This window comes from Hyaena hyaena, unplaced genomic scaffold (assembly GCF_003009895.1).
Source record: "Hyaena hyaena isolate Hyena2069 unplaced genomic scaffold, ASM300989v1 scaffold_362, whole genome shotgun sequence".
NCBI classification, from domain to species: domain Eukaryota; kingdom Metazoa; phylum Chordata; class Mammalia; order Carnivora; family Hyaenidae; genus Hyaena; species Hyaena hyaena.
This window is the reverse complement of record NW_024080998.1, coordinates 693,716-706,150: the sequence shown is the minus strand read 5'-3', so window position 1 is coordinate 706,150 and position 12,435 is coordinate 693,716. Positions and strand designations below refer to the sequence as shown.

Here is a 12,435-nt window from a genome sequence, read left to right as displayed (position 1 = left end):
TTCAATATGGCTAGACTAAAATTCAAACCTGACAGGCACAAAGAGGGGCAGAAGACACATATTCTCAAGCCATGTTAAGGACTTTGATCTTCATGCACAGATCAACTGGAAGATACTAAGAACTGGAGAAGGAAATGATGTAAGGTTTGACTGAGAAAGAACAAAAAGGATGACAGGCCTTCTGACCAGACAAAGGAAAATGACAGCCTCTCACTCAGAATGGTAGTAACAGAGACGTGAAAAGGCAGATACGTTAAAGGAACTCACCAAAAATCTGTAAACTACAAACTGCTGTCATCTTACAAATAAAGAAGCAGTCTCAAAACTTGTTAAATAATTTCCCTAAGTACCTCATTAAATATCATACGTGAGATTTGACAGTAAGCTCATGCAACCTCAAAAGCAATGTTTTCAAACATTAAAATTTTAAAAGTGTATTGAAAATTACCTGTTTATGATGAACTAGCTGCTTTCTGATTTTTCTGGAATATAATCTATCAAGGCTACTGCTGCCTTTGGAAGACCTATTTATGCTGTGAGTGTGCAGATTGTTGTTAATAAAACTCCACTGGTTACCTATAAAAGCAAAAGTTTTATTAATAATTCTGTAAAATGTGGTTTTAAAGTACTTTCCATACCCAGAAAATAAAAATTTATAAACATGTCAATCACAACAAAGCAGTTTTAAAGAAACTGAGCATTACAAAGAAATTAGTAATAAGATTTAACCCTAGAAAGGCTAATCCAGATCCTAAATGACTTTAAGATCAGAGTTTTCTTGTCTCCAATCTTTCCTTTAAGATAACAGCCATCTTTCCCCACAGTTGCTTAAGATTAATCTTTGTACAACACACCACTGATGTAACTCAATTCAACAACAAATGCTCACTACTATGTCAAACCCATACGTTCATGCAAGGACCCAAAAAGAGAGTGTTCAATAATGTGGCTTAATAAGTGTAAAAATAAGGTTAAACAGTTCAATAATTATGCTGTGTAGCTCAAATTATTCTCATTTTTTTTTTAAATGTGTCCAGACTATTACTTTAAGTATCATTCCTCTTTTCAATTCAGGCTCAATACCACCCCTGACCCATCTCCAATTATTTGTCTATACCTGCTTAGACCTAAAGATATCTTTTCCTATTCTCTAATATCCATTAGTCAAGTCCGTTCAAATTCTTCAAAACCTACAAAAAATGTCTTGCAACAGTGCATTTGCATATTATCGGAATGCTATAAATAAAAACTAAGACCTCTAATAGTGTAATATTCCAACTTTATATGACAGTTAGATGTAATTGTACAGATATCTCTGTATCCCATAAAAGACTAAACTGAGACACTGACTCTAAATATTTAAGACATATATTCTCTGAATGAATAAAATTTCCCACCCTTTCATCAAATGTAATGGACACCATTTATCAAATGATAATCAACTGATTTACCTATAAAACACCCTGAGGGGTCTTTTTTAATACTATGGCCCAGACAATGTGTAAAATTCAAAATTATGGCACTTAGATATAAGGTGCAGCTATTTCAAAACCTTTAGGAAAAATGTTGTTAGGCTGGAAAAAAGAAAAAAAATAATTTGTCTTACAGTCTGATTTCCTTTAATTTTTAAATTTTTCTATGCCTCGGGGTGCCTGAGTGGCTCAGTCGTTTGAGCGTCAGACTTCTGCCCAGGTCATGATCTCTAGATCCGTGAGTTCAAGCTCCATGTCAGGCTCTGTGCTGACAACTCGGAGCCTGGAGCCTGTTTTGGATTCTGTGTCTCCCTCTCTCTCTGCCCCTCCCCCACTTGTTCTCTGTCCCTAAAATAATAAACTATAAAAATTTTTTTTTTTAAATTTCTATGCCTCGAAACTTCAAGGAGAAAGACAGAAACTCAAAAAAATTTTTGGTAATTTCTGAATATAAGCATAAAAGCTCTCTATAGTTGATTAGAACAATACTCCATGATGATAAATAGAGTGACACACTATACTAAAATAACAGATTTCCTATTCATAAATTCACTGATATGTATGGTATTACAAAGTGTTTAAATGAGCCTAGAAAAACCTCATTGAAAGACATAGTTGTATTCAGACATTAAAAGTCATGCTCACATAGGGGTTTGTCCATTAAGTCCTTCAAAAATAAATTCTAACCTTAAAACAGATTTCTGGTAAATTTAATTCACACTTTACATAAATTACATACAGCTGGAATCTCCAGGTGACTAGCCAGTTCTGGAACAACTGTGTACTCACTCAAAATCCCCACCAACAGATTATTATAAACTTCTGATACCTGTCAGAAACCTTTCCCTGTCTTTACCATTCAAAGGTTTCTTTGCAGCTGCTGCTTCATCTTCAACAGTTGCCACATAATCCAACAACCGGGACACCAGCATAACAACCCAACTGATCATGGGAATATCTAGTACTCCTATGTAGAGATGACAGGGAGAAAAAACAATCAGGTGTCTATGGTATGAAAATAGATTCTTAGTCATAGGTTGAATCCAACAGATAATAATTTATAAACTAGGAAACAAGGTATAAGGTCCTAGTCTTAGGCTTACAATAACTAAATTAAAAAAAAAAACCTCTTAATTTCTCATTCATAAAGTTTTATAAACTATGTTCTTAAGTTTTTTCCCAATAACAATTTTGTTGCTCAAATGAAATGTATTATCGATGACCAGAACAGCAACTGTGCCTTAAATTAACAGAGACTTAAATAAGAGACTGTGAGGAGTGCCTGGGTGGCTCAGTAAATTAAGCATCTGAATCCAGCTCAGGCCATGATCTTGATTCCAGGCTTTGAGCCCCGCATTGAGCTCTGCTGACAGCTAAGATCATGGAGCCTGTGTCTCTCTCTCTGTCCCTTCCCCACTCGTGTTCTTTCTTTCTCTCTACCTTTTCTCTTTCAAAAATAAACACAACACTAAAATAAGAGAGTTTGATCTTAGTTATGAGTATATAGAAAAAACACACTAGTTCCCAAATTCATAATTCAAATAATGAAAACAGAATAGACCTTTAAAGCTATAAACATATGACAATCAACTACATGAAAGTCTACATCATAAAAATATTAACATAAAAATGTGTTGTGATGATTATTAAAGTAAGTACTTCACAGTAGCCATTTTATGACAGCAGCAGTAATAGGAATCTTATGTTTTTACAAAAGACGACCACTTTAAACAATACCTTCTGTCCTCCTATGCATGGGTAACTGCGGCTGAAGAGGTGACAATAAATTATCCAAAAGATTTAGTAAGCTTTCTAATACTCCACTATTACTAAGAGATCTTTGACCAATGCAGGAAAGTAACATGAATACCCTAAAAAAGAGATATAAATACTCAGTATGAATCAATTTCCTCATTTAAAAAATAATTTACATTGAAACTTAACAAACAAATGATAGGATGTGCAATTCTTAGCACGACTAATATCTGGAGCTATGATGTTAAAATTACCTCTTTTCAAACTACTGGTTGTATTTCTTAACTATATCTATAAGAAATCAAGAAGAGAACTTTATCAAAGTCTCAAAAAATATATTTAACAGATAAAGTAACATAATCTGTTAGGAAATACTTCTAAACACAAATTATAAACTCCACAGATTGAATTACAAAACTAAAGAAGGTAGTCTGGTTATATATCATGTGTAATCTTCTTCAACATGCGCTTTGCTGGGCATTTCCCAAACCCCGGAAAGACATGCTTCATTTCTCCATTCAGTATCCACATATATAGGATTTCAAAATCTGAGCACTGACTATGAGAAGCAGAAATTACGAATAACAAACAACTCCAGTATCTTGTGACCTACCTATCTTGTGGAAAGATGAGAAGCTGCTCTGAATTGTACAATTCCTGAAGAACATTAGAAAGAAATTGACCCCACCATCTTTCACCACCACAGAGCTGAACAAGTAGAAGACCAGTATGCAATCGTATTTTTGGGGTTCCACTGATGCACAAGTGTTTAAAGAGCTCTTCACAGGCCTGGGCGTGAAACGTGCTCTGCAAAACTGCAGGAACAGAGTGTCCTATTACAAAACAGAAAACAATAAAATTTCCTATTTAAGTGTATGCTGTAATATCAGTATCAGCATACCTAAGTACACTTTCCTCTTTACCAGCAATCAGTACACAATTGTATTTTATTTATTTTGCTATTCATTTAATTATTCTTCACGAGTAGAATTTTAATTTTAATTTAGAATTTTAATTTTAATTTAACACTTGGGGAGGAGAAAAGCTACTAGGAAGCAGTTCAATCAACTATATTTCTTACGGGTGGAGTTGGGTATATCAGATAGCTGAGTACATGTCTTTTAATGTGTGCATGTATAATGATCAAAAATAGCTCAGAGTGCATGTGTATTCATCAAAAATAGCCCCTGGTTAGAAAATTACAATATCTTAGGTTAGCAATTTAGTGCCAGTTTTCACAATAACAGTATTTAATGTATTGCCAATAACTAAATGATGTGCCACCATCAACAGCAAAACTCAAGAAAATAATCGAAAATGCATTTAAAACAAAAACAAGTATGGGGGGGGGAGTTAACCTACAAACACAATTCATAGTCACTTTAGAAAGGATTATCAGGGGCGCCTGGGTGGCTCAGTCGCCTAAGTGCCCGACTTCAGCTCAGGTCATGATCTCACAGTTCATGGGTTCACGCCCCACATCGGGCTCTGTGCTGATACCTAGCTCAGAGCCTGGAGCCTGCTTCCAATTCTGTGTCTCCCTCTCTCTCTGACCCTCCCCTGCTCACACTGCCTCTCTCTCTCTCAGAAGTAAGTAAAAGATTTAAAAAAAAAAAAAAGGATATCAAAATGAGCTATACTCAGGAAGTATTAACACAACAACACAACATGCAACAAAATCACATCAAACACATTTCTAGGATTTGAAGAACTTAAGCCAAATACAAACCATTGGAAGAGTGAAGAAGACTGAGCAAAGTGTCCAATAAATATCTGATGATGGTACGTAACTGCTCTGTGGAAGATGTCTGAATCAAATCTTTTGGATCCGATGTTTCACTTAATACCTTCCGACTTGTGCCTAGAGCTACTCTGAGCCTCTGTACTGCATTATGAGCCAAATTCAGTTGAAGCTGTAGCTGAATACAATCTTGATAGGCAGAAAAAACTCTACTATCTTCCTCAACTGCCTTGTCTGGTTTTCGCAAAAAGTACTGTGCATTGTTAGCACTGTTGAGAGGTGGAAGATCGATACTTTGCAAAAGAGTTTCCAGTCGATGACAAGCTAAGTTATACCTGTAAATAAAAAACACATGTACAAAATAATCCCTGCAATGCTCTCTTTGATGCGTATGTATAAATGTACACTGAAAATTAAATCTCTAAAACCATTAAAAAGAATTAATCAGTTAAGTATTAAAGAAATAGAGCCAATTATTTAATCACAACATTTTAATTTATCAAGTATCACTGTAATGTTCTAGTTTCCTACTTCCTTTTGTTCTTTTTTTAAAAGTTTTTTTTTTTTTGTAATCTCTACACCCAAAGTGGGACTTCAACTCATAACCCCAAGATTAAGAGTCACATGCTCTTTTGACTTAAGCCAGGTGCCCTGTCCTTTTGTTCTCTTCTATACATCTATGAAAAGGCATTTCTTGGAAAATATACATAAGGCATACAATATAAAAGGTTTCAATAAGATTAAATAAACTGCAATTTTCTAATAACCTGCACTGTATATCTTCCTGTAGAGCAACCATCATTGCTAAATGCTGATCAATTTCTGGTTGGTTTGCAGATTCACCCTCTCCCCTTAAAGGATCATGCATTAACTTCAGCTCACTCTCCCAAGGCAAGATATACGTATGACCGTAGTAAAATCCTAATGGGATTTTGGCTCTGGCATTTGTACTTCCATAACGTCCAATGACAGTGATCTGAAATTAAAAAACAAAAAAACAAAAAGCAAAAACATAAATATACATACACATCCATCTGCAATAAAGTTCTGAGCAATGTATTTAAAAAAGCAGTTATACTTTTTAATTCTATGTCTAAGTATCTTTCATAACTTGTCAGAAACATGGAATTCGCTGTCTTGAAGTATTTTACCTTCATGAATCTGCACACAGGAGGTGGTATCAAATCATGCAGAATTAGTGAATGGGTGCTTATATCAGTTGCCACTACTAGTCGCCTACCATCCACCTCTTCTCCTAATGTCCAAATGTCAATTGACAAGGAGGCCAAGTCTCCACAAGTGGGAATCAATACATCTGTCAACAGTATTGGTCTGCCAAAATCCAAGGTCACAAATCTCCTTGCTCCTATCAGAGAGAGCAATGGATGACAAAAAATACCATTGTTTCAATTAACCAAAAGATACATTAAAAAATAGTTGGGAACACTCATCTTAAAATATGAAATCAACTTATTAAACAACAAACAAATGAGAAAAAGACTAGGTAGCCTTTGAAAATTTTCAGAAACCTCAATCCATGCTAGTTAAGACTGAAGCAAAAAATACACAAGAGTAAGTTTGTTACTATAATGACAATCAACTGTGCATATAAGCGTAATTAATTTTTTTTAATGTGTATTTATTTTTGAAAGAGAGAGAGAGAGAGAGAGGGACAGAGTGCAAGTGAGGGAGGGGCAGACAGAGAGGGAGACACAGAATCTAAAATAGGATCCAGATGCTCTGGTTTCTCTTCAGATCGCATAAATCTTTCGCCTTTTACTAAAATAGATCCAGGCTCTGACCCTGTCAGCACAGAGCCCAATGCAGGACACAAACCCACGAACCACCAGATCATGACCTGAGCCGAAACTGGATACCTTACCAACTGAGCCATCCAGGTGCCCTGAACATAATTTAAAACATCAGAGTAAAAACCGTGTTATCAAAAATAGTATATAGATGAATTCTTAAAGGTATCTGTTCTTCTTTCAATCATTTGGTCATTTAAAAAAATAAATTTCCACCTAGATGCATTGAGGATACCAAATTATATTACCTTAGTTTCCTCAAGCCTTGATTAACTTCTTCTGGAGTGAGATTTTACATTGTGGTTACAATGTAAAGTAAAAGTGCAAGGTGGAAATCACATGCTGTCAGCACCACCACTATAAAAAATTCCTTAGGAAGGTCCTCCAGCTACTGACACATCACTGTCTCCTCAGTTCAGTACTAGGTGAAGTCGATGGCTTACTCTCAAGGATCACACTCAAGAGACAGGGTTGCCTCTTTGTACAAGTACTAGAATCACACTCAGCATGGTTGAGATGCACACATTAATGAAAGGCAAAAATGATCAGAGAGGAACGGAAGAAAGAAGAGATTTGCATCTCTCAGCTCACACACATTTCAGAATAAGCCCAATTAGTGAAATAGACAGCATCATTAATCACGTAATTTTTTTCTTCTTTACGGTGAGGAGCACTATTCTAATAACCTTGCCAGCTACATTTTACAGTGAAGGAATCAACTGAATTTCTAGAACTAGTTTTTAATGGAGCTAGTTTAAAAGCAAACAAGGTAGTTACCAATACTTTCCCAGATTAAAAAAAAAACAAAAAACAAAGAACATAATTATTCTACATCCTACAGTCAATTCCATTGATAAAACAAGACCAAACTGCAGTATAAACAACTGTTCACATTTCCTAAGACTACACAACAAATCACACTCTAAACGTTACAAATGCTGATGTCGATACCAATGAAGGATTAGTTGAGCAAAAAAACACCATTAAGAATTTTTACTTTAGGGGCAGCTGAGTGGCTCAGTCAGTTAACCATCTGACCTCAGCTCAAGTCATGAACTCACAGCTGCTGGGTTCAAGCCCTAGGTTGGCCTCTGCACAGACAATTGAGAGCCTAGAACCTACCCTGGAGTCTGTTTCTCCCTCTCTCTCTCTATGCCTCACCCCAGCTCATGCACTCTCTCTCTCTCTAAATAACAAATAAACTTTAAAATTTATTAAAACCAAAAAGAATTCAACTGTTTATTTTTTTTTTAAAAACTCTCTCTTCCAAAAAGAAACAGTGCAATGCAATAAACTATTCATATGATGCAAAGTGACACAGTCTGCATTGTAGGCATAGTACTTTCTTCTATAAGAGGAGTCTGTTGAATTCTGCTGCAGCACAAGCCCAGAACTAATAGTTTGATAGGATGATAAAGTTAAAATCACCTGTGGTTTATTAGTGAACCACCTATCCCAGTTACAGGTTGCTAGCATGTAAATATGGAATAAACTTAAGTAGAATTTGAATTATCAAGAGACCATGAAATGTTATTAATCTTACTTAAGTTACTAAATTCAGCAGTAAGTCTGTCTGCTATTTTCTGGAAATGATTTCAACACCGGGATGCTGTTCTTAGGAATATTTAAGTGTAACTTCCAGTGTAATGATAATCGAGCAGCTACAATGGAGTTAGATATACATGTCCATTAGAGTTCAACAGGTGGGATCCATGTCCAGGTGAAATCCACAGCCTAGACAGAACTAGTCAACCTACCCAGGAGCACTTTGCCACCCAATGTGGTTAATACACAGCTGGAGCCTTATGTAGTACGTACTTTTGGTAAAATGTACTTACCAAGGAACAGAAGTGATTAACTTGGAAAGGAAAAATCAACTACAGAATATTAAGGGCTAGCAGAACAGGCAAGAAAAATACCTTAAGAAAGTCAAAGATTACCTGAATGCATTCGCTCTATAATAATGGACTGGTGAGGCGGAGGTTGAAGAAAATGTGAAGCATGAGAAATTGCAAGAGCTAGACCAGAACCAAGTGGATTCTAGAAAAGAAAAAAGTGTAACTCTGTATTGATATTAGTCTTGCTCTATACAAACTAGTAACCGTATATCAAATTAACAAGTCTCATCTGATGTACATTCTGTAAAATTTTAGAAAACAATCTAATTTGATGTATCACGTTGGCATAATACAATTTTGCCTTCTCAAGCTAGTGTATACATCACAATATTTTTAAACGTCTAAGCGCACACCTACTTAAAATATAAGAATTTACCATTCTGGACTTGTTGGAATTTTTGTTATGTGCAGCAAGATTGACTGTTGGGGGATCAATAACTGAGCCTGGGAAAAGCTGTGCAAGTTCGGCATTAATCACAACGGAAACTGCTTCATTGGGTGGGGTGAGTGGTGGAGTCATAAAAAGTGGTGTTGTTTTTGGAGTGGGTGGAATAACATCAGATGGGTGGATGAAGAATCCGGGGGCTGCCACCGGGTTGGAAGGCACAGAGTTGTGAACAGGACCTACTGCTGGAGCTGCTGATGCTGCGGCAGCCGCTGCGGCTGTTGTCTGATGCAACTTGGCTTCCAGCTTTGCTTTCTGTAAAAGAAGTAAAGACAACAAATTTAGATGGATCCTACCTACCTAACTGTGGAGAACACTACACAGGAATGCCTTATGAAGATAAACATGGTTCACTAGATCCTAGTTAAGTAAAAATGAAATTAAATGGACTCAACGTAAATTGAGCTTTTCTTCACTATATGAACTTCATTAAATATTTGAGATCAAATTCCCTGCGTTCTGGAAACTTGGACTTCCACAAAGCAAAGGTGGAAAGGAAGAAGAACAACTGCCATATAAACAAGGAACCACAACTCTACTCAGGATAAAACATTAATCGGAGGAGGCTGACCCTTGTGTCGCCTAACCTGAAGCAATCTGTCACCTAGAATCGCAAGGGATGCATTTAGACAACAATGAAAACTCCCAAGCATCTGTCGTTGTTACTAAATTTTAATCCACGTGATTTCAAATCATTTTTAAAATGTTTTAGGTTCGTCAATATATAAAAATAGTAACTGGTAACCATAACATTTGACCAAGAGTGTTTAAACGGAGTTACGATGAATTTTACTTAAAGACTGGCCCCCCTCAAATATCAATTATAATCCCTCAGATACTTGCCAAATAAAATTTACTTACATAATTTTTAAACACTCAGATATATCACAAAGACATTACCTCAATTTTTGCAGAAACTGATTAGCTCAGATCGGTCAACCTACTCTCCTTTACGAAAATAATGGTCATTTTTACAGTACTTTTTTCAGCTTTTGAAGTTTAGAGACAGCATGAACAAAGAGCCAAAGAGTCTCCAACCTGTTGCTGAAGCTTCAAAAGCTGCTGCTGTTTCTCTTGCAGCACCTGCAGCTGTTGCTCGGCTGAAGCCATTGCATGAGAGAGAGACTGCAAAGCTACCTGGGCTGCTGAACTCAGGGCTGTCGAAGCTTCCCCAACTGTCCCCGATGACAGTCCACCTACTGCAGGAGTAACCCCGAAGGAACTCACTGGCGTAAGACAAGGGGGGAGAAAAGGGATGAAGAAAAGGTTCACATAGAAACATATTCCAAGTATACTATTTTGACATTAAAACTAAAGTTTCATTTTTAAAGATAGTAAGCTATAGAGTATAATAGGGAAGTCTTAATGACAAAAGTCTTAATGATAAAAGCATACTCATTGATAATACTAGTATTTGACTTTAAGGGATCCAGGGACTATTCCCAAATCAAAGAAAAATTAGTTAGTATACCTTTGAACTTAGAAACATTTTCAGCATTTAAGAAATCCCATTTAATATGGCTAAAATAAAAACACAAAATGAGAGTAATCCTATTATACAATTTGAGCATAACAAATAAACTGAAATTTGCTTTACTAAGTTTTCCTATAGCAATACCTCCTTCTCCCTCCTGCAAAAAGGTCAAAAAAACCTTCGATTATAAGAATATCATTTAAAAAATCTGATGATACTTATGTCTTCATTTTAAAGCATAGCCTAGACACAGTCTGGCCCACACAGAATACGTAAAACAATGTTTCCTACCATATGCTCCCCAGAACACTAATATGGAGAGAAACATCTCTGATTTGACCTATGTCAAGTAAGTCTGGCACAGCGGCTTACACATGAATATTACCATTAACGGCTCTATGAAATCTTGTAGTTTAAACATCTTTGACTTTACAGTGTTACTCAAATATAAATTGTAGAAATAACTCCTCATTAAATATTTAACAATATTTGTGGAAAAATCTTAGGAAAAGCTAAGATAAAAGCTTAATATCACAACTTAATGAAACAGATTAGCACAAAATATAGGTATATTGGGAAAAGAGAACCATTACAACAGTAGCAAATGTTTAGTGTTCATTACCATGTGACAGTATTTTAACTAATTACTGTATTCAAGAGATGAACAACCTGAGAAGCAGATACTAAAACTCTGTTTTTAAATTGATGACTCAGAGAAGGGACCTGTAGAGCTGGTAGTGGTAAAACTAGGGTTGGAACCAAGGACTGTGTGAACACAAAGCCAATGAGGAAGCACAGTGCCAAGCATGGAACTTACTTGAATCAACTCATCTGTCTTTGCAGTGGCACACAGGTAGGTTCTACTGTTACCCACTGTATACGTAATGACTCTAAAGCTGAAGAAAGTAATTTGCTAATACCTGAAAGGGAGGCGGGGGAAAAAAACCCAGGTACATGACAGCCTATCTTAACAAGTAACAATGCTACACTGTGCCAGGATTCAAAAAATAAACTATTTAAAAAATTAAACTGTAATCAACAAGATAGCAGTAACAATGAAAACTTTTACAATTAAAAGTGTCCTCAAATTAAAAAAAACAACATACATTTATTACAGAATAGCCATACTATACTTCATTTAACTTTCAAGAATCCTACAAGCTTGGTCAAAGAGCAAGCAATCAAAACTCACATAAGCTAAGTGCTGCCAAATGAAATCCATTTACTTCATCTAATGTTCCATCAAAGAGACAGCTATTAATTCCAATTCCAGTGGGAAAATTATTGGACTTACTTAAGCACTCCTATTGTACTTTTTTGGGTAATTATAGTCATATTCAGTATTAACCATGTGGAGTTTAGCCCTAAACAGACTTTAAAATCCAATGCCCAAATAATACTTGTGGGAAAATGAAGTAAGTCACCAGAAACACAAAGAAACTTTCCAAAAGAAATAAGTGATTTTGCAACTACAAATTTTTTTAACTCTTTTGCCCAGTCTGAGTCTGCAATATCCTTTTCTATTTTTATACAGAGAGAGTCAAAAACCATTTATATATATGAGAGAGATGAAAACAAAATAAAAATTACCATAACCACCATATCTATTCAGTATCATGTAGTAAATTCTAGAAAGCACAAAAGAGCAAGAAAAAAAGTAAAAGATATAATGATTAGAAAAACAACAAAGTAAAACTTATTAACAGATGACATGATTGTATATATAAAGTCTTTAAGAATCTAAAACTATTAGAATTGGTAAGCTAATATAACAGTGTCACATGAGATTAATATACACAAATTAATTATACTTTTAAAGACAAGCAACCAAAAAAAGGGAAA

General features: G+C 35.5%; 1 protein-coding gene across 4 annotated transcripts in view; it reads right to left on the bottom strand.

The window, feature by feature from the left end:
• BIRC6 (baculoviral IAP repeat containing 6) overlaps positions 1-12,435 on the bottom strand; it is a 223,608-nt gene that overhangs the window by 127,187 nt on the left and 83,986 nt on the right. For all 4 annotated transcript variants that reach the window (XR_005531445.1, XM_039250287.1, XM_039250288.1 and 1 more), the window contains exons 24-33: positions 10,158-10,345; positions 9,051-9,374; positions 8,717-8,816; positions 6,120-6,334; positions 5,736-5,944; positions 4,957-5,303; positions 3,841-4,060; positions 3,210-3,343; positions 2,302-2,439; positions 449-576 (exon numbers count right to left, since the gene is read on the bottom strand). Coding sequence is in view for 3 of the 4 variants with exons in the window: in XM_039250287.1 (XP_039106218.1) it covers positions 449-576; positions 2,302-2,439; positions 3,210-3,343; positions 3,841-4,060; positions 4,957-5,303; positions 5,736-5,944; positions 6,120-6,334; positions 8,717-8,816; positions 9,051-9,374; positions 10,158-10,345 (2,003 nt within the window). In the remaining variant the exon portion in view is untranslated. The remainder of the gene's footprint in view (positions 1-448; positions 577-2,301; positions 2,440-3,209; positions 3,344-3,840; positions 4,061-4,956; positions 5,304-5,735; positions 5,945-6,119; positions 6,335-8,716; positions 8,817-9,050; positions 9,375-10,157; positions 10,346-12,435) is intronic.